General features: G+C 39.0%; 2 protein-coding genes across 3 annotated transcripts in view; both read right to left on the bottom strand.

Moving 5' to 3' along the window:
• The window catches only part of LOC115357062 (aminopeptidase N-like), a 29380-nt gene extending 18314 nt beyond the window's left edge, over nucleotides 1-11066 (bottom strand). The window contains exons 1-6 of one of the 2 annotated variants that reach the window (XM_030048412.1): nucleotides 10974-11066; nucleotides 3301-4028; nucleotides 2318-2460; nucleotides 1541-1680; nucleotides 1088-1214; nucleotides 105-259 (exon numbers count right to left, since the gene is read on the bottom strand). In XM_030048412.1, coding sequence (XP_029904272.1) covers nucleotides 105-259; nucleotides 1088-1214; nucleotides 1541-1680; nucleotides 2318-2460; nucleotides 3301-3899 — 1164 coding nt within the window. In that variant the 5' untranslated portion in view covers nucleotides 3900-4028; nucleotides 10974-11066. Of the gene's footprint in view, nucleotides 1-104; nucleotides 260-1087; nucleotides 1215-1540; nucleotides 1681-2317; nucleotides 2461-3300; nucleotides 4093-10973 lie in introns of those variants that run through there. The other variant, XM_030048411.1, reaches the window with a different exon arrangement.
• Nucleotides 11067-11453: 387 nt separating this feature from the next.
• Nucleotides 11454-18781, bottom strand: ap3s2 (adaptor related protein complex 3 subunit sigma 2). The gene is made up of 6 exons (XM_030048425.1): nucleotides 18557-18781; nucleotides 17097-17188; nucleotides 16484-16595; nucleotides 15834-15905; nucleotides 13800-13907; nucleotides 11454-12623 (listed from the first exon to the last, which is right to left on the bottom strand). Exons 1-6 carry the CDS (start codon nucleotides 18623-18625, stop codon nucleotides 12498-12500), a joined length of 579 nt encoding a protein of 192 aa, XP_029904285.1. The 5' UTR covers nucleotides 18626-18781; the 3' UTR covers nucleotides 11454-12497.
• Between the last annotated feature and the right edge of the window lie 3948 nt (nucleotides 18782-22729).

The raw sequence follows: 22729 nt of genomic DNA on the forward strand, positions 1-22729 counted from the left end.
TTGAGTACTTAAACAAATAGCTGAGGATCTTAATGCCCTTTGTGTGCTAAGATGAGTTAGAGTGCCACTCAGGATATGATCTAAGCAGTTTTACAGTAGCCTACCATGTGGGCAAGCTCGTGAGCGATGATACTGACAACTGTCTCTTTGTTTCCAGTGGAAGAGATGAGAGGGTCGTACAGCAGGGCCGCCTCTCTGTATGTGACCAGGCCCCAGTTCTCCATCGCCCCGGCATTGAAGTCAGGAAGTGCTATCTGATCTGCAGAGGGAAATGATATCAGGAAGTCGAGATGAACTTGTCTCATAGAAATGGACCGACCATGTTAAAATGTATGCCTTTACAGTATATGGCCCCAACACAAGCCATTCTTAATTGAATGGCGAGAGCATCATATCACACCTTCCAAGACTTTAATGTTGCCTTGCTTATTATTATGGAACATGACTCGACATTCTCTGCATCTTAAGGGTCCACTGGTAAAATTGGAGAAGACCTGACCCTCCATGCAACACTTATTTCACAACATTACAAAGATTTGGTGTATGTTGCTGGAAGAAGATGGGGTAAAACAGTCATATCAGTTTTAAAAGTTGATGTGAAAGTGCTGACTGGTGGATTATATGTATGACAAATTTAGCAATGGGAACATACACTTAAGAAAAAGTATTCAATTTGTATGGTATATGTGGAAAGGAGTTTTCCATAGAGGAAAAACCTAATGTATCAACAACAGCACAACACTACAAACATGTTGCTTTGTGCTGTGCTGTTATTTGAAAAAATAACTACCTTTCTCACTGGCTTTAATTTGTTATCATAGCATTTCCCTATCACATATAACCATTCTAGGGTCAGGGTGAAATTTGTTCTCTGCTTACCTAAGGGGAAATGCAGGGGAAGTAAAGCAGAGCATGTTAAATGACTAATGAAACACTGACGTTTATTCTACTATTGACCACACTAGAAGTGTCTCTGGATAAGAGTCACCAATACCTAAAAAGTGCCAGACCTGAACTCAATTAAATTATATAAATTTGTTTCACCAGCAAATGTTTGCCCCATGATCCTGGTACAGAGTTTACCTACCTGACTTGGAGAGGGGATATGTCGTATTGTAGTACCGCTCATAGAATTTAAGAATGGGTCCGGTAACGTTTAGGGAATAGTCACCCTGTCCTTGGTCAATGGCTTTTCTACGAGCCCAAATTCGAACCTGCAAAGAATTTAGAAAGTTTGAGGCATGATACATCCATACTACTGAAAATATTACTCAATTTCTTTTCTATAATGATTACTCTATGGTCACTCTAGGTCAATATTTTTTGGATACTGTGACCTCTGACCCTTGTCATAGTTGATACTGATGTATGTTTATTGTTATCACATTGGTGATCTGGGAGTTGAATTGAATCCTACTACTGACATCATTGGGAGTTACTCTGGATAAATATCTAAAACAAGAAGTGTAAGGAAGATAAAAACTGTTTTGTTAGTGAGATTATGAAATTGTGTAAAGCCTGCACAAAACCACTTTCTTACCAAGACATTATTGTGTTGGGCTGATTGAATGTACGTGAAGTCACTAACAATGAACGCCAGCAAGTATGTGGACATTCTCTCTGTGGGCTCAAATGTGGTCTTTCTGACGGCAACGCCATCGATGACAGAGTCCAGGACCTCTGGAGAGGGAGAGAGAACAGTTTGACAAGATATTCTGTTACAATTAAAACATTGAGTTGCAACTTTTTTTTTTTTTTTTCTAACATGTCTGTTATTTATTATTTAGTGTCAAAATCTGTCACAGTCAGAGGTCTCACATGTAAAATATGTTATATCTTAACTCTGTCTGTTTTTTATCGATATTTTAATCTATATTTGTCTACATTTTTGCTGTGTAAAACACTTTAAAACCATGCCTCTTGCTAAAATGTTTTTTATAAATCACTTTGAAAATGAATACTGCTGTCTTTACTGCACCATTCACTGTTTAAAAAAAAAAAGCTGGTTTCATCATTAATTGAACATTTGGACTTCAACCTGACACTTTTCACCTCACACTTTTTTTTTTTTTTTTTTTTTTTAGAATTTAATATGCTCCATTAGCCATCATCTCTGTTCTCACACTGCAGTTATTTGCAGTATTATCTTTAATAGGTTTATTTATTTTCTTATCTTTATCTTATTTGTGTCTGCCTTGTGTTTCCCCATAGAGATCATTTAAATTCCATCTAATTTAATCAAATGTGATTTCATCCAATGTAATCTAGTTCCGTTGACTGTAAGATGCATTCAGATGAACTCTATGTAAAGACTGACCGCTGTCCCTGCTGTTGGACAGAGCCACCATGCCCGGGTCGTGGATGATGCTGATGTTGAAGACAGCTTTCATCGCTGGCTCGTCGAAGCAGGGGAAGGCTTTCCTGGCATACGTTGCCTGCATCTGTGAGGTAGCAACAATTCTGGAAAATTTGCCAGTTAAATATTAAGACAGAACATCAATCTAGCCACACATACTCCAAAGTCCTAACAGGAGGAACAATGTAACCACACAAATAAAGTGTCACTAAAGAGGAGGTTCATGATGTAAACAGTCGTAAGACATGTCAGTTTATTCAAGATTAAAAAATATGCATACATTTTATTCAAACATATTCTTGGATTTAGTATAATCAGTCTATTATTTTTTGGGGCCAGTATGACTCAAGTGTTTAACATCTCTAAATATATGATTATCATCATTTTTGTTGCTTTACATATAATGACTTTTCCTAAATTAAGGGGGACAAGTGGGTAAACATAAAATTAAAATTATGAAACGATTTCAATATTCTTTGGTACCCATAGTTGTTTCACTGGGGTGTATTTGACCACAGGCTATTTTACCTGTTTAAAAACCTGTTTGGATGACATTGAAGACCTATAACATGCCATCAAAAATCTTGAAAAAACTTAATTCTGCCTAAGGACCCTAACAAAACATAGCAATACCTGTAGTAGTGCCAGAACCACTGACAGTTCAATCTGACATTTGGGAGGGGAAAAAAAAAACATGATTTCCATAAGAACTTTGATGTTTTAAGGGGTTGGAGAGCTGTTTATGTTAGTAAGCAAGACAAACAAAGCACTTGACACATACATTTTTGGGGGAAAAAAATATTATAATCACTTTATGGAGGTTTGAATTTCTGGGGTCAAATCATCCCGGATTTATAAAAAAAAAAAAAAAAAAAGTTAGTAAATTTGAAGGTAACAGGAGGGTTAAGCTGTATGCCTTTAATTGTGTGTGACAGATTGCTTACTTTTTTACACCATCCTCAATATATTCACTCCTATAGAAGCCTTCCAGGTCGTCTGCCAGCTCCCCCTGGAATTCAGTGTAAAGTACGTAGGACCTTCCTGTGGCTAATCTACCATTCAGCTGAAGAACCAGATACTCCGTCTTCACCACAAGCCAAGACTTCTGTATGCTGGGTGCAGTGGCTCCATCCAGGCCACTCAGCTTGGCGAGATGATCTTGGAATTTGGTTAAGTTTAGCTTGTTGGAGTGGATGATGATGAGGTCAGTTTCCTTCACACAGGTGAAGACCACTGCCGAGTGTCCAGTGAAGATGTACAGGCCATCTCTGTTTGGCTCCAGCCGAGGCCACAGGGTCACGTTGTAGGAGATGGGAGCCAGAGAGTCACGAAGTCTATAATGCTCCCAGGGCTCCTTAGGGATGGACGCGGTGGTGGGCTGGGTAGGCATGGTGGTACTGCCCATTGCTTCAGGCTTCCCTTGGTTCCTAGCCTTTTCCTTGTCATAGACGACAGACAGAGATATGATGGTTGCCAAAGCAACAGCTGTCAGGATAATCCCCAGCAGACACAAGTTTTTACTAATGTAGTAGCCTTTCCCCATGGCTGATACAATAGGTCACAGCAGGAGTCTGAGTGATGTCAGTCTGTGTTCTTCCAATGCAGCAGGTCTCTTCCCTCCTCAGTTAATGGCTCAGCTATTAACATGGCAAACCCCACTTTTCCATAACACCTAGGGAAAGATGAAAACATGGAACAACCTCAGCCATCTAATCTGCTGCTCAGCAATTCTTATATTCCTATTTGCTAGGCAATAGCATAAACTCTTGCATGTCATTTCCCCTTTAGCAAATTACCACAATACCGCATTACAGATTGTGATTGTGTAACACTGGGTTGGGTTTTGCGGAAAATGCGCCATTATTTCATTAAAAAAAAAAAAAAGGAGTATGACCTTTTCACCCCCCAAAAAATAAAAAACTGACATAAAGTGATGAAAATGGAGCTGAAGTATTCAAAGGTTTTCGCAATGGCAGATGGTGGGCAGAGTGAAAGGCCAATGGAAAAAATAACCTCCAACAATTCTATCCTCTTCAGCACAGTCAAAGATGCCATGGAATGGGAGTGGAAACAAGAATCAACATCGCCTGTGCAACAGTGTAAAATAGGCAGTTAGACCAAAGTATCACAGTTAATATGACAAATTAAATGTTTAACAACACGCCATTCAAAACCTTTAAAAGTTGTGTGTATTGTAATGAGGGGTGCTCTAAAAGAGTGCTGGGATAATGTGGATTGTCAAATTCTGTTGTAACTTGTAGAGCTGATACCAGATGATACCAATATGGAGGCACTTAGTAGTGTATTAAAAACTGAACTCCTGGTGCAACTGGCAGCCTTGGCTGAATTAATGAGTTGGCAGGCTGGTCTCACAGAGAAATTATAAGGGGCCATTTTGATATATGAGTGTTTTTATTGGTTTTCATAAAATATTGATCAAAGTCATGGTTTATCCCTTTGCCAGCCTTGAAGAACAATAATAGAGAATACATTCACATTAGTGCTGATGACCATTGGTTAATAAAAGTATGTTAATTTCTGTGTTTATCATTTAGCATTCTAACTTGAACATCACAGCTTTGAATATGTGCTTTTAATGTGTGTGTGTTTTTTTTTTTTTTTTTTTTGGATTACAAAATATTGTCAAATATTATTATTAAATAATACTTTCAAAATATCAGCGCTTTATGTACATTTCCTTTGATACTGCTGTATTTTATCTATATTTTTAACCAGCTCTATATAAGATATGTTTGTTTATATTGCAATGTTCCTTCCAAAGGACCGGGACAACAGGTAGATATGTAGGTACACTTTATTGATCCCCAGGGGGAATCTACAGCCAAGCTATAGAAAATGACAGACATTAAATCACACAGACAATATACCAGACCAGGAAGGGAATTTAAAACAGAATTAAAACAGGCTTGCCCTTTTGTAAAACAACTATGTGGTATGAATAAAATATATATATTTTACCAGCTCCAATCCAGTCATTTTAGGCTTACATCAATAATTGGATAAATCATTTTTGTTTGTGGATGGAACAAGGCTGTGTGACCTTGCTCTACTGGAGTTTGAAGAAGACTTCATTTTGGTAAAAGACTGTAGGCTACAAGTGACAGCTTACACAAAACCTTTCACAAACTTCCCCAATAATAACAACACACAGCTCAGAAGCCATAAGCCATAAACCAAGACTGCCAGGTGTGACACCATCCTTCATGACCCTGAAATTATATTACATTATGTACAGATAGTGCAGGTCTAGTGCCTCTCTGGGTGCTGTTCCAGTCTGATAATAAAAAAGAAGTTGGAACAGACATGAAAGAGAAATTTAACACAAATCGATTTGACACTGAGTCAGTGGAACATTAATAGACTCTTATTAATTCCTTTAGCAACAGCAGTTTTTACAACCTTTATATTGCCTCAATATTCTTTAATAATCCCTGCCATCTAACAAATTTATATAGTCCAAGCTCACATACTGGAAGAACATAAATGTTCATCATATCTTCAGATGATAAAAATTTAAATGGAGATTCAATAAAACAAGATTTATTAATGCTATAATGGGTAATCTGCAGTTCTTCTATCTCAGACTAACTGACTGGCACACAATGACAGCACTCTGGTGTGATTGCACCAATGGGTTGACATCATTCTCGCATGCCATATATCTCAATTTATACTATCATGATGTGAATCACCTGAGTTTCCAAGATCAGTAATCACACAGAAATTAGTGTGGGTAACATCCAACACAGTGGTATGGCACACTCTGACACCCATGGTGGACCACAGACGAGCAGCCTAATTACTGTAGCACAGGCATCAAAATGAAAGGAAATACAGCAATGTGCAATCAACTCAAGGCCGTTGCTGATTCTACTCAATTCTATCTCTATATATAGTTCATTTAAAAAAAAAGAAAGAAAGAAAAAGAAAACTTGGCACAGGACAGGACCTCCCCAGTGGAAGACATATCACTTTTACCTTCCAAAGTATGTTACAACACTGTGACTGTGCTGTTTATTTTTTTTTCAATGGTATAATCCGTCCTCCCTTTCTATCTGATAGCCTGTATTTCTTCCTGCACTCCATCATAATCTAATCAGTGTCCAGGTAGTAACAGAAGACAAACACTCTTATCAGTAACTATGCTGGCGTCAGGAGATGTAATAAGCGCATCCCACGTACTGTGATAAGTGCTGCAATACAATTCTAGTGATGCAGCAATGAGTTCTCCGGGAGAATTGTCTGGCAGCCATAGTTAAGGTCCTCACCTGTTGGGCCAACTGCAGGATGCGTTGTCTAATGTACACTCTAACCTTGGCAAGAGAATTTGGTATATGTGGTTAATTACCTCTGCCAGAGGAGTTGGACAGGGCTGATATTTTTGCCCCATTCCACCTGTTTGTTTGCCTGTTTGACAGTTGGCAGGATAGCTCAAAAAGTTACCCATGGATTTGCGCAAAACTTTGTGCAAAGTTCAGCCATGGAGCAAGAAAGAGCTGGTGAAGCTGATTGACCAAAATGGGGCGTGGCAGTAGTGATGATATTGTTTATTGTTAAAAGGATCCCCATTAGCTGTCACAAAAGTAGGATGAGCTAGTCTTCTTGGGGTCCATGCGGGAAAGAAAATAAAAACAAATCACATAACAGTAGCAATGTAAAAGCAGTAAAACATTGTAGACAACATTATAAACATCATCAAAAATTAAAAGTGGGCGTGGCTTTTCACAACAAGGTGCATAACTTACAAATGGATTCACATAACACTGCAAGATTTTGTTGTTTGTTGATCATGAGCCACAGAAAAGCCACTGGATAATTTTTCATGAAGATTGGCCACAATGGTATTAATCACAAAAATATGCATAAGCTGCAAACCAAGACAATGCTCAAATTCAAGGTCAAAGTCAAGGTTGCTTTTATTTTTTATTGTCAGCTTTTTGACAATGTAAAATTGATACAGGTATGTAATGGAATGGATGTGTTTTTAAAAGAATCTCTATGGCTCAACTACATGTCTGACATGACTACTTACTGTTAACATGGCACAAGGCAGAATGTGATCATCCGTTTCTTGGGGCTGCAGATAACACGTGGACAAGCCTCAGTGAGTAAAACTGTTTTTCTGTGGCACTGATGTTCCTCAGAAAATAATTTATCACTCCATGCCATAAACAATTTGGCAGTGTATTTGCCTATGAAAAGCAAATGATAGTACACCAGAATGTTAGATAGGCCTATATAACTCCCAGCTCCCATTCATGCTGGTTTCAACACTACTTCCCAGAGGCGTTTCACAGACTGGCGCCCCAGTGTCCTGTCTCCTTTTACAATCAAACGTCTTTACTGAAAAGTCTGTGCGGTTGCAAAGCAAGTTAAAACAAACTGAAGACTGAAATTTGAACTACAGTGATTAGTAATACTTAAGCCATTGTTTTCTAACCACAGCCTGTGATTTCAACAAACTTAAGTGTTTGGATCAGTTTCGTGCCAGCCTTTCTCCTGCACATCAGGCAGTAGGTGAGAGCATTCTAAAAGTTGACATGCAAAACTTGGTGACTTGTTTCATAGAACAAGGGCAGCTAACAAGTGTGAAGCTAAAGAAGTTAAAGACTAATAGCACATTGCTTTTGAGCCAGCACACATTAGGGACCTGCAGAACAAAGATCAATGAGCCACTAAGGCTTTAAAAAAGTAGACATACCACTTTGTCCACTAACATATCACTGCTGTGTGAGTTTGGGATCTCACAAGGCCTGAACATCTGGAAACAATGGCCCTGATTAAATTCGCCGCAGTCTAAGACCACACAAACTTAAACATTCTAGAGGACTTTTCTCTAATATGAAACATACAAGACCCAGTCAGCTGCCAGTGCTTCTGCCAGGCAATGCCAAAAGACAGGCATTTCTCCCAAGTAACGGATATTTTCTTCATTTGGAAAATGTTACAATCAGTTCAGATACACTGAAGTCCTAGACAGCAATTTGCTGTCATGGTAATACTCAGCAGTACACTTACAAATAATTACCAACTGCAGGCCCCTTAGAAAATGTGAAATAAAAACAAGGCAATATTTTAGCCAGTATATTGTCTGATATTAGGGCACCAATTTTTAAAATTGGATTTATAATCTTGTGTATTCCCATAAAAAAAAAGATTAAAAAAAAATCAGCTTCAATGTAACACTGTTCTCTTAAACTAAACTTGAGACTTACCACAGACCACAAAACACACAGGCAAACACTATCATGCCTACACATGTAATTTTATGATGACTAAACTATGACTTACGTAACTCCAAAATGAACCATCAGACCATAGTAAAGGTTCTGCTATCGCTCGGAGAGTATGCAAAAGATGAATTGTGTCAGTGTCAGAGGTGAGGCATGATAAAACTGTTGAAAGGCTAAATGTGTGGGGTTAAAGCCTGAAAACAGTGGTCAGGAGACTGACTTACCATGGGATATGAGCACAACAAAACACTAGTGCTGACACTGTGCCAGCAGAAAGAGGGATAATCTTGTGAGTGGGAATGTTTTCCTTGGGATCTACGAGTCACATATTTCATGTGGTTTAAAAAAAAAATGACATTTAGAGAGGCGTGTGACTGTCTACGCTGGTGTGATTTCAGAAGACTCCATTCTTCAATTTCTCCCTAAATACAGCCTATGCCATTGTTTCATTCGTAAGGGTCAAAACCTGTATAAAGACCTCTAATATGTGAATGCAGTCACGTGATTATAAATCAGATGTTGCTGCCCTGCACAGCTGACCTGCTTGCACAATCTCCCCTGTGTCTATGCATGTGGTCTGTGCACATTTCTGTACGTACTTAACTGCACATTGCTCTGTAAATCAGCAGCTGTCTATGAATCTGTTAATATGTGAATAGTCAGCGGGGGACATCTGCTCTTTGCACCGGATGTGGACCTTAGTACTGTGTGTGTGTGTGTGTGTGTGTGTGTGTGCATGTGTGTCTATATGGTAGCACTTGTTTGTTCTACAGTACATTACTTGTGTGGCTGTGTGATTGGAAAGGACTTTCTGCTTGACTGTGTTGCCATTTTGAGCTATTTAATGGCTGTCTGGAATGTTTTATGAGAGCTGGGCGTGGGGTTCATTGATTCAGTTTTTATTGTACACTGATGCATATATTTTTATATTTATATTTGAAGGAAACAAGGCATTTACTTACTTGTACAAGACAGCTTTCTTATAGGGAATCTGTTGTTTCTTATCCATCAATATTTCATTGTACGACTGGTTTTATTTTCAGTTTTACTGCACGCTTCCTTTAATCATGCTCAACATGTTATGTTTACTTTTATGCTTCTAATTTCCATTGCTCTTGAAGGAATGTATTATTTTATGTAGTTATGTAAAGCACTTTATAAGGATGTTTTGAAAAGTGCTATACAAATAAGTTATTATTAATATTTTGTTGCTCATATTCTTATATTGTGCTTTTAATGTAAAGCACATTGAGCTTTCTTGCAATGGAATGTGCTATATAAATAATACCATCATGCCTTGCCTTAGAAAATCTGTTAATCTGCCATCTTGTTAATTTTATTTTGGCTGTCATGGAGAGGCATTTTATTGACATTACAGATACTCTTACTGTTAGTTCACATATATCCTTTATTTTCTCTTTTAGTATTTGTTCTCCAAACTACACCCAAGTTCATCTCATCTTAAAGATGTGAGGAATCACCTTGTCACAACCTCAGCAACCCCGTCCTCACACACACACACACACACACACACACACATCTTTCTACCTGCACATGAACATGTGACATTCATTGTCAGTTTCATGTGGGAACAAGTACCAGCTCTGTACTAAGTAGATCAACACACTGACTGGTGTGTTAATGTCCCAGCTGGCAGATGATCAATAAACCACAAGGCTGTAATGATCAAACCAGGATTGAAGAAAGGCTGAATGACTTCCTAATCCCTTTTTTTTAATATATATTTTTGCAGAGGTATTTTGTTCAAAGCAGACAGTATAAAGTGGAGAGTGAAGGAGAGAGTACCAGATTCAAGCCTTCAGCACTGTCATAAGTAGAGGGAGCATTGTTTTCTACCAACCTAACCCACACTTTACGCAGTGACTTTGTGTCCACAAATGTGTAATTTACTATGAATGTATTTTGTTTAAGCCACATTCATGCTAGTTTCCTAACAACAGTGATAAATCTGCCTCTCTCCCTCACAGTCTATTGACCTAACAGCTCCAAATACCCTGGAGTCCTAAGTAAGCCAAGGCTTCTCCTGGTAAGCTGCTTTTCAGTTTTAACACCTGGTGCTGTCCCAAAAACTCATGCAACAAATAAACCTATGTAGTGGAGGCAGTACTCAGTCACAAGTCTGAGAACCACACAGCCACCTCATTCAATAAACCTTCTGTGCAAAAGAAGTAGGAAAGCATTGCACCAGATGGGAAATAAAGCTGTACACAAAAGCTTACACAGAGAAATAGGCAACTTGCAACACAAAAAGCATCTAACTTAGTAATTAGGCCATATTTCATGCTACGTTGTGGATCAACTCAAACAAGTCGGATGTCATAAAAATAAAAACACTTACATACCTAACTTTTTGCAGTTGGATGTCCACTGCAGCCACTGGGTTAAGTCTGTGCGAGAGGTTGAGCTGGAATGATCATGGCTGATGGGAAACAGGCTCCATCTGCGAGGATGGAGGCGGGAGCTGGTGAGAGCTACCACAGGTTTTCCTAGAGGAGAAATGTTGGGAGGGGGGAAATCCCTCCATTTCCACAAAAACCTTCCTTGAATTTAGTGGGAGGGGGTTGAAAGAATGCGCCTGTATCAACAAAATGTGAACTCTTTGCTGCTGAGTATGGGTCTAAACAGGGCGAACCCAAAGCAGAAGATGCTTAGCGGGACAGAATGTACAGCTGGTTTTGGTGTCAAGAGTTTTACATGATGCGAGCTGACCACAGCCAGGTGATTCAGACTCAGCCTCCCTGCGGAAAACACCATGACTATGACATATTCCAGGCTGTAAAGGAAGAGCTGCTGCATGACAAAACAAGTCAATCTCACAGGGATCTGTCTTTTCATTTATTTCATATAATTTACATTGGCGAGGAATGTCTTTGACACTTGGACTAATATCCCCCTGCAGACGCCTGACAGGATGGAAAACTCTACCAACAGAGAGCAGTCCTAATGACAGTTGGACTGAATCCGACTTCTATGTGACCACAACTTAGTCCATAAGACACAAGCACACTTCATATTAACATTCAGAGATCTAATACAGATCCGTTAGCCTTCTGCTTCTCTGCAAACAGATGTTGGCAAGATCCTTTCCCAACACACTGAAAGTTGGCTGGACCCAAAAAACATTTACATTTTTTTGTGCTCAGCACTGACATTTTGCACCGAGATAATTCACTAATCACAAAAAAGTTCATAACATAAATGTAATATATTACAAATGGGGAAATCAATCATTCAAGCACAAATGTAGGAAGAGTGCAACCCCAGATTAAGAGAGCGTGGATGCTTAGAACAAGAAAGATAGGATCTGTTTGAAAATATAACTGTCTAAAACAGAAGCCAAGCATCATATTACAGTGAAAGCTGCAGACTCCACAACTTCATTCCAGACAGAAAAGGGAGGTTTTTAAAATTCAGGCAGGAATACCAGTGATGAACTTCAGAGATGTGGAAGAGTTATACAAGAAAAAGTGCAATGGGCCAGCACACTTCACTGTTCATTTTGAAATAATCAAGGCAAAGGAAAGCTAAAAGAAAATAACTTGAAGAAACAACACAAAACACAAAAGGAATGGCAGAATATCAATATTACTCTTGGTGATTTATAACAAACTTTACAATGTTGTGCAAATCCCAAAACTGGAGTAATCTGTAACTTGCATACAGTAGAACTCAAAAATAATCCACAGCTCATCTTCCATACATGTAAAAACATTGGGCTTGGTATGTGACGATTCCACAGTACATCAAAAACATCGGTTTTCTCCGTGTTAATAGCAGAGCTGGTTGGAGGGCAGCTGCAGGGAAACAGATCCATCAGTAGTACATCAGCCCTGCAGAGTTCAGCTGGGAAGCTGCCCTCCCTCTGCTCAGAACGGGGAGAGGCTCGGCACTTTGATATTAATGTCTCCGATGTTGATGTTGCGAGGAATCTCTGGGAGGTTCATATTCTTCACGGCAGAGACAGCACGAGCGGGTGCTGCTGAGAGCCCTCCCTGCTCAAACAAAAAAAGCACAACATGGGAAACATCTTTCTTTACCAGTTACATAATGAAGTGATGAAAACTATGAAGTGTAATGAAAATCAGTGAGGACAAGGCGATGAAAATGCAACCCAGCGACTTCCTGATACATTTTGGTTGTGGTGAGTTAGTTATACTATTTACTAAAGGTTGGTAACCAGGTTGGGAAATGTCCAGTAGGCTTAGGCTGATGTCTGATAATATTTAATACTGTGATATTTGTAGACATATGCAATATTTTACACAACATCCAACATCCTCCCCCACCTCCTGACCCGCTCCCCAAGTGAAATCATGGGACCGCTGCCAGACACAGTAGCAAGATTATGCAAAAAAACTCTTCAGTATTGAGCCTTGTTATTTTGATAAACAATAACATAATTAGATACTCCAGTGCCAGAGAGATATCGTACAGGCTATGAAAAATGTGTTCAAATATTAAATTGAACATTCCCTCCTAAGACTGAATATCAATCTGATCACCATTTTGATCTCATCCCAATGAAGATCTGTATGGGACTGAAATTTGGATGATATTTACATTACATTTTAGGTGATTATGATTTTTCAGTGTGCGGACTCTGTTTTTTCCTAGTTATTTTGATGGGATTATTCCGAAAGATGTTTTTAGTCTCAATTTAATTTCTATGAGTGGGTGCAATTCTTAAATGTCCGGTAATAACAGGGTAACTATGTTATTTTTGTAGTACTGTACTAAACTACTTCTCGGATTTAATACTGATTTTTGCTAAAGATTTATTGTTTCATTTAACTTCTCTTTGACTGAAAAGGCTTGTTAAACTGTTGGCACTGCACCTCGAAGCAAGTTGCATTACGTAACAGTTTGACAGATGCAGAGTGGCAGTAATCGTGTGCATAGGTAATTTTGATTAGTGCCATTCATGTACATTAAAAAAATGATTTGGGTGATTTTAGAGGAATAATTTATAATAAAGTAACATGGATGGATTTTTTGACATGTTGACATGGCTCAAACATTTGAAAATATTTTGATAATATCATCATATTTGGATGAGACAATATCATGATATTAAATTTTGGAGAGAGTGATGTTGCTCTGTGTCTGGTAACCGCTCGGCCTCTGTGGTGACAGATGGAAAAGCACTAATATGGTTAGCAGAGACTGACCTCGGACTTCTCCATGCGGTTCTGCAGCTCAACCTGAGCTACGATCTCGTTCATGTTGGTTTCCAGCACCATGCCTCCCATCACCACCTCCTGCAGGATGTAATGAACCTGCAGACAGAGCAGAAGCCACACAGTCAGGCTACAGCAAAACCTTCATCACCTCACAGTAGTCTGTACACTGTACATGTCAACACTTTTATTGTCACAAGATATCTCTTTTTATGCATGTTGCAACACACTCTGCTAAAAAGAACTAAAAATAATGACTGTGGTAAAATGTATAACTGATTCATTAAATCTATGCAAGGCTACTTCCCAGGTTGGTGTTTTCAACTGAAAGCCAGAAGTAACTGTCTGAAAACTAAACTACAAAACCTAGAAAATCTCACAATGTCAGTAAACTCCACACAGTATGCTGGTGCTGGCCCTTTATATAAAAAAAAAAATACCAAAGAGATGAGGCAAAGCATTTAATGATAATGAGTCGGGTTTTCTCTGCATGAAGCACTCACTCACTGCTGCTGCTGCTTAGGTGACAGGTTTAGGTTTTTCACTTCCTGCGGGCAGAGAGGATTTCTCTAAATGGAATCAGGGAACACTTGTTCTCCATTAGAGCTCTGGTTTATGGTTTATACTAATAAGACAACTGAAACGTCACAGAAAAATCTTGCCTTGTGAAGCTTTACAATTGTAGTCTGTAGCATTCAATAATACTTAGATACACGTGTAAGCAATACAAAGAGGACGTTATCAGTCACGGCTGACAGAGTTGAAGTGAGGACAAACGCACTACAATCCAATAAAAACTGGAAACAGTGCCTGCAGTAATGAACAACCAGCTCAATAACTTAGATAAAGCTTATTTTTGCACAGAAAGTTGTTTGCAATTGAGCAGATGGTTTGTAAATACAACAGTAAATACAGACTGAGTTCAAGAATTATTTCATTCAGGGTGTCTGTGACATATTGATACAAATCTGTGTGAAAAAAAAATCAAGAATGTAAATAAACTGTTGAATATTGCAGATGTGCATGAATTTCAGTTTAAGCACATCTGCAGTGCTACCTAGAACAAGGCTTTCCAGCCTAGAAAGTTCCCTCTGTTAAAAAGCATAGGCCTCTCCTGGGGAGGGAGATTCCCAGGATTCATCTCGAGGACATTCCTATGTTTGGCGGATCACAGCACGGACTTCAAACAAGTCCTCAGCCAAACCCCTCAGCACCACATGGCATCAATTTCCTGCTGGGAAAATTCAATCAAGATGGTGGTGGATGTGTCTGATCACCCTCCAGGAACATATATGTAGCTGAGCTCCAGGCAGAGACAAGGATGTTTCTGTCAAGCCTGAACACTGCAGTGCTTCATTTTACCACTATTGTACTCTTGGCACTCCCTCAGCCTGGACAACCAATCACATATAATTGTTTCTCCAAATTCTGGCTTCCATTGTGGAACATTAGCATCATTGGAAACACTGAAACATGTTGGTAAATTCAGAATGCCCAGAATATTTGAAAACATTTAAGATGTTGATAATAAGATGGCAGACATGCCATATATTCAACAGAGAAATTTAGGGAGGGACCTTTAGGTTTTCAAAACCCAGTGTTCCCACTGTCAAATGTAAAATTCCCTAACTTTTCTACGTGCTCCCATGACTAAAATGTTGAATTTCCATGACCTATATAACAGAACATGATTTTTTCCCTTGACTGAAACTTGACTGAAAACAGATTCAGAGGTCTTGTTTCTTATTTTGTTTTATTCTGTATGTTTTGTGTGTGTGTGTGTGTGTGTGTGTGTGTGTGTGTTTTATTTATTTATTTGTTTGTTTGTTTATTTTAATTAAGGCATAACATTCCATGATTCCATGCTACAACAAGGGCTAAAGCACAGCCATGCAACACTACTGGAATCAAGAGTGTCAAATAATACTTCAAATTTGCAATAGTAGCACTTGAACATGATTATTAATAAGAAAAGCAAGACCTCACACTTCACACAGATTACACTGATAGCGCTCTTTGTCTCACCTTGTCCATGTGGAATATGAGGTCCAGTTCACAGACGTTTTCAAAGCATTTATCCAGCGTTTCTACAAACACCTACAAGGAAGATGTTTTGCAAGGTCAAACTTCTCATATCTCAGACAAACAGGCACCACAAATGGAACTGAAATGACATTATCAGAAACAGATATTTCAAAGACTACTGCATCCGAGATTAGACTCATATTCTAATCTCTGATAAAGGCATGTGTGTATTTCAGATGATAACTCAACATGCAAAGTCTAACCAGAACAGCATTAAAAACCAAGCCTTTTGTGCTGATAGTGTATATCAGGAACAGCAGTTTACATTTCAGTCATTTATGAGGCTCTTATCCAGGGAGACTTCCAGTAAGGTCAAAAGTGGAATGAGCTTAAGTTCCTAGATAACCAACATTATAAGAAACAAAATAACAAGCTCAAGGGTCAGTTATTCAGCAAATGCTCCTATGTCACTGGAATGAACATGTGTGATAAAGAGGAGCTATCTTACAACTTAAGAACTGAAGGGAGAGGTGAAGTTGTTTTTACAAGGCTGAACCAGAGGCCAGAGGATGATATAAGAGAGGGAGATGTGATTCCAATGCTGAAAACAAATATTAAATATCTAGACAGAGTAATAAGTAGCAGCTGACCTGGATCAGGTCCAGGATGCCCAGCTCGCTCTCAGAGGAGTCCACACAGAAGACAAAGTAGAGGGTGGCGTAATGCCGGTAGATTAACTTGTAGTCGGAGCCACCAATGAGACTGCAAGCAGGCAAAAAATTATACTTTACAGAAAATTCAGAAGTAACTTTATGCTGTGTTGTAATCGTGAGGGGACAGCAAGAAAGGCAAATCCTATGGGCTGATAACCAAACAAACATATACAAGACCTAAAGGTAATAGTTGGGCTTATGTAAATGATTACAGCCACGTTCACATTCATTCATAATGAGTTTGATTACCATATGGAATTGAAACGTTTTCCAACTTTAATAAATAACAGCCCTAGTTTACCCTAGTGTTTACACTTATTGCTGACATAAATTTTACACCCTCCAAATCCACCTAAAAGTCATGTTTAGCTATCACATTATGGCCGTTTTACAATTAAAGGCTCAATTCAATGAAAAAAAACAAAAAAGTCTTCCATAAACAAACAAGAAATAAATCAGTCTGTATAGCCGCAGTTTTTCTGCCGTGGTGCATGGCCACTGACAAACAATTGTTTTTCACCAGAACAACAGCAGACTCTTTGGTACTTGCCTCCCTCCCTCCAAAAAATTGCAGACATTGTCGTCCCTCTTGGACACCAAATGGAAAGTCTCCCGGATTATCTGCTGCTGCAGATCCTCCGCCTGCCAGAAAACGTGTCACACACACACTTAGTACCAGCAGACAGGCTGGGAAACGTTGCTCTTAATGTATCCAACTATGCTTTGGAGTCTGATTCTATTCTAAACATCCTGTTGGCCTGTAAAGACTGCACAGGGATCTCAAGGGAAAACTAACCAAGGGAAAAAATGCTTATTTTAATTAATGGATGGACTGTTACTGATTAAAAAAAAGGTTAACTGTTTTGCCGGTAAAGAGCATCAAATAACAAATAACTTCCATGATGTTCAGTCATGAATTTTATATTTATGTAAGCTATCATTAAAAAGTTGCATTCAGTGAAAAGTGAATATCTGATTTTAGGATAAAATTATTGCCTTCAAAGCAAGTTCCAAGAGAGAGTGAGTATAGAGTTATCTCTGGTTTTACCTCTGCAACTGTTCACTGCCCACTCACAGACAGCAGGCAGATAACAACAGACTGAACCAAACCACACTGAAATAAAGGGTTTTTTAGATGAGAGGGCTAACCCTTCCTTGTGGATCTAGACTGTTGTTATCAATATCATCTTTGTACAACAATCTGCAGCTGAATGACTTCATATAAGGATAACTTGGAATGCTCACATACTTATTATATATCCACTATGGTTCAAAGCAGCTTTGATCATTAACCTGGTTTCATTGCTCTCTGTTGAGTTTTGCTAAATCTGGCTGTTTAGTTATTTATTTGGGACCACACACAACACCACTGTACTAACAGTAGCCTCATCTAGCATTCATCTGTGGTCCCAAGACAGAAAACACACAATAAAATCACAAGCAGCCATCAATAATGCAGGAAAGACCGTAAGTAAATACAGTACAAGACATGCATCACTATAAACACACATAATAATACAATCTAAGCAAGAGAATAAATAGATATTTTATAATGATGGTTATAGGTAGTGATGTAGCTGAAAACTAAAAGAGGGGTGGGCTACGATGTTAGACTATCGGCCCGCACCATAAAACCAAAAAGTAATAAACATTCACATCACCCTAAAAAGGCGCTTTGCCAGAAAAAAAAAAAGTGGATAAAGTATTTTTAGATACGCCGTACCGGGGGCCTTGGAAGATAGCATCAGCTAACGTTAGCATCTGTGATTTTTTTTTTTACACAGCAGTAGTCTAAATGTATCATGTTGTCTGTCAGACAATACACCATGATGACACTGATGATTATGATATTGATGACAATAATCAGTAGTGGTGACGGTTGTGGTTTTTATTGCGGTTTTGATGCTGACAGCAGCGACACTAGCTGACTGCTAACTAAAAGAGCTAAAGTCGCCGCAGTATCGTTAGCCAGCAGCTAATGTTTTGAACCGCAGAGCCCAAAATACTCACAAAATACTGATAGAATCTGATCAGACGCGGCTTCCCGTGGTTGTTGAATATCAAGATAGCCTTTATCATCTTTGCAGTGTATGTGTTAAAGTCACAGATATATATATATAAAAACGCGTTAATTTAACGGAGGCGACTTGATTAGCCAGTTGCTAATAGTGGCTACACGGGCAACCAGCTGTCGGATATGTTTCTGGATTACATCCGGCTGCGTGTCCCCGTTCAGCGGTCGACCTCGAACAAACACCTCCAAACAGATCCGCACAGGTATTAAAACAACGCATATCGTAGTCGGTTTAGATGATGTAAAATTATAGTATGTAATGATGGAATTTTTACGAGATGTATATGTTTAATAAAGTAGAAAATGCGTAACACTGGTGAGTGCTGTTTCATTACAGCTGCAGAACATAAGGACTGACTGGACTGAAATTAAGAGAAATAGTTTACAACATATAGACCGGGCCCATACCCAAACTCAGCAAAAACAAAGCGAGGGAAAAGCAGATTTAAACAGAGCTCTATCCCCAATCAGCATGACTCCCAGCTACTGCAGTTTGTTTATCCAACACCAGAGTGAGATCCTGAACAATACTGACCTCTGCTGGCAGCCTCAGAGATGTTTTCTGGTTAAAACAAATGGTAAGTCTGTGGCATGTGGCCAGTACTAAAATGGTAACCCCATATTAGTTCACAAATAAGATATAGTCACAAACATATATAGCAGTGCTCTGATAAATATTGTCAGAACAAACCATAATGTTTATAAATAAAAAAGTTTTTTGTAAATAAAAAAACTGACTTTTATTCAATCTTTTACTTGAAGTGGGGAGACTGAGATTTTTTTTTTTTTTTTTTTTTAAATGGTAATGTTGTTTTGTTTATTGGCATATTTGCATAGAAATGTTGTAATGTTATTTTGTTCTTTTTAAACATTACAACGAAATAACTGCAGCATAAGCTAGGTCTCCCCCTTTTTTCTTTCTTTGTCTTTCTTTCTTCCTTTTTTGTTTTGTTTTGGTTTATTTCGTTTTGTTTTGTTGTTGTTCAGAGTTCCATTTGTAACGTTAGAGGTGGCAGCTGATGGTCTTGCACATATATTCTCCTCGGTTTGGCAGAAGTTGAAGGATACTCTGAAGCCACATTAGAGGACTTTGTTTGACTTTGATGTTGGTTTCACTGATGTGTGGCCAGTAACCTAGAAGTAGAAGTTGGTTTGTGCCAGTTCAGATCCCTTCCAACCGAATGAATAATGTTACCCAGCGAACACAATGGCACTATTTGGTGAAATCATGACTTAACAACTGACAACATTGTTGCCTCATTGTACGGTAATGATTTTGCCATTTCAGACAAACTAAATCACCATGTTGTCATTATCTCCAGTGATGACAAATAACTAACACTGACAACTCAACTTTCAATTACTATCCAGTTACTTAGCCCAGTTGAAAAGTAGGCAGTGTAACTGGTAATATATTCTTTATTCATCCTGAGAAAAGCATTGAGGGAAGGCCTCTCATTTACAATGCTGCCGAGCTTTGACAAAGTAAAACCCAAATAAATTTTGTGACAAATTATTATGAAATTAAACTACTCCTCCTACTACTTTGCTGGTGACTGCCTGGAAGCCCCTCAAAGACCCCCAGGGGTCCCCAGACCCCAATTTGAAAACCACTGATCTAGAACGATAACAGTGCTGGCTATCTGTGGTAATCCCTTAGCCAAAATAGTTGTGTTACTGATCAGAGGCCACAGTGTATGGAGGCTGCATGCATAATACTGTGTCACTGTTACCATAAGCAAAAGACACCTTTTTAATGTAGGTTATTTTACCTGGTTTTTGGTAGATTATTAAAACAGGAAGTATTACCATTTGTTGCATTACTGATTATAATCATGTAATAATTGCACTGGCTATCATTGTATTGTCAATTTTAATTGTTATTCTGCTAAAATGGAAATACTGTAATTTATGATATTGCAAAACATTTGTAATGAATGTGAAGCATGGTATTTCTCCTCTCCAGTTTGTGACAGCTGTTATGCCACTATGACAAATCTTTGGGTGTCATTGTCACAACATCATGGGGTCATCACTGGGTCTTCTGTCTGTAACTACCAACATGCACCTGAGCAAGGCACTTAACCAGCTGCTCCAGTGGGGCTGCTCAGTGGCCAACAGTATTATGCCCCTTTTCCACTAGTACCTACTCAGCTCGACTCAGCTCGACTCGGCTCGACTCGGCTCGGTTTGCGAGCTTTTCCATTCCATTCCATTCCATTCCATAAGTCTGTGGTTGTGCTGGGTGGCTCCCAGAGTCAATGTCTGGAAGTTCATGAATAGGAAGCATCGTGTTGCTGAAATAGAGCAGCAAACCTTCCCTTGAGAAATGCAAAAGGATCATGGTAATTAGCAGTTACTTTGAAAGAGGAATAAACACTTTTATGTCACACCATCCTGCCTACAACAGCTGAAATCTGCCACCCCGGGCTTCTGCTGTTGACTGTGTTCCCACTGTCCAGCATGATTTTGGACACAGTGCATGAAGAGTGCAAAACAGATAAATGGTGACAGGTGAAGCTGACTGTGGTATGTAATGCTTCACATTATGTATTTTCTGTATCCAGAAGCCAAATTTTTGTTGCAAAAAGCTGTTATCACCTCTGCATTAGGATACTGTATAATTTTTTTTATTTATATTACCTGGAAAAAAAAAAAAAAAACACTTTAGAGAAATGAAAACAATTGGATAGACATGATTCTGCAGACAAACTCTTTGGGGGGTCCCAATATGAAAATAACTAATTACAAATCCATGAGTAGACATGAGAATAAATGTTCAACTCTCTGCCCTAGACAACTGCACAATTAGAGAATGCACAAATGGCTTTCCAGATCATCGGTTTCTTTTGTCCTGTTATTTCCCCACCTACAGTGTAAACATCCCATATACTGTATCACATCTAACCTCTCAGATGGGGGGCTCTTGGGACAAATTGTGTGGGGTGTGTGACCTAATGTGCATCTATTAAGGGTTCCTTGACCTGTAAAGAGCTGGGAACCTCTGAGCGACATGCTACACATTCAAACCAGGCCAGAAAACATTCCACGTTACTGTGTGACAAACCTCAGCAACATCAAAATGTCACACCACATTTCCTGTTCTGATTTCATATCCATTAATTCTCTGTGCTATGTTTTCCATCATTAGTGCTGCAGAGCCACCGGAGCTGTTGTCTGCATATCATCTATAACCCCCCACCACCAAAAAAAAAAAAAAAAAAAATTCCATTCCTCCTGCATGAGCACAGTGGAAAACAAACAGACGCTCATTAGCATGTGTGACCCGTTGATGGTAAACAGGCTTATTTCCACATGAGTGCAGTGGGAGAATGGATTCCACCGGGGCGGTCGAGGTAGGTGGGCTCGCCGCCTGCCTTCATGGGGACTTTAATAGGGACTGAACAAATGCAAGTGGACAGGCACAACATTCTTTGGCACAGTGGGGCATGTTGGTACAGTGAGCACTTGTTAGAGGGTGACTCACTGTATTTGGAGTCTTGGGTGGCCACTGATATTCACTTCATTTTTAATGTGGATTTTTTTTTCTCCTCAGTGCTAATCATTGGAATGTGACAGAAGCTGAACGCTGTCTGCCAGAGCTGAGGTAATCTGTGGCGTTCAAATAATGCCTCTGTGCTCTCCTCTGTGAAGTGATGAAAGCCGCCAGTAATTACAGGGATAATCAAAACTGTCAGGGGCCCCTCTGTGGACAGTTCTCTTTGCCCTCTGCTTCTCTCACAGCATCACAGACCGCCATCCGACAGTCCTGCTGGCCTTTCCCTTCTTCAGCTTGTGTCTCAGACTTCTACAGATATCTGCAAGTGTCTCAAACAGATAAAAAAAAAAAAAAAAAACAATGTGGTGTAATGAGTTGGTATGGAGAAAGATTAGGCTAGATTTGGGGTTAATCTTTGAAAAAAATAAGCATTACAATCCATACACGTCGGACACAAGTAGACTGCTCTTTGTCCCAGTGAAATTAAAATGATTATTGTCAAAGTTCCAATATTTATCTATTCTCCTTTTTGGTGTCATGATTAGTAGAGCAAGGCACTAACGCTGTAAAAGTTTTTCCATGCACTTGGACCACCATAGCCTACAAAAAA

This window comes from Myripristis murdjan, chromosome 3 (assembly GCF_902150065.1).
Source record: "Myripristis murdjan chromosome 3, fMyrMur1.1, whole genome shotgun sequence".
Classification (NCBI taxonomy): domain Eukaryota; kingdom Metazoa; phylum Chordata; class Actinopteri; order Holocentriformes; family Holocentridae; genus Myripristis; species Myripristis murdjan.

What these genes read in the sequence shown, in the direction of transcription:
- ap3s2 (XM_030048425.1), bottom strand. Translation starts at nt 18,625, where the DNA reads ATGATAAAGGCTATCTTGATATTCAACAACCACGGGAAGCCGCGTCTG. An exon ending in AATTTTTTGGAGGGAGGGAG is followed by an intron (nt 16,596 to 17,096) that starts GCAAGTACCAAA and finishes GCCTGCTTGCAG; the next exon opens with TCTCATTGGTGGCTCCGACT. An exon ending in TCATATTCCACATGGACAAG is followed by an intron (nt 13,908 to 15,833) that starts GTGAGACAAAGA and finishes CTCTGTCTGCAG; the next exon opens with GTTCATTACATCCTGCAGGA.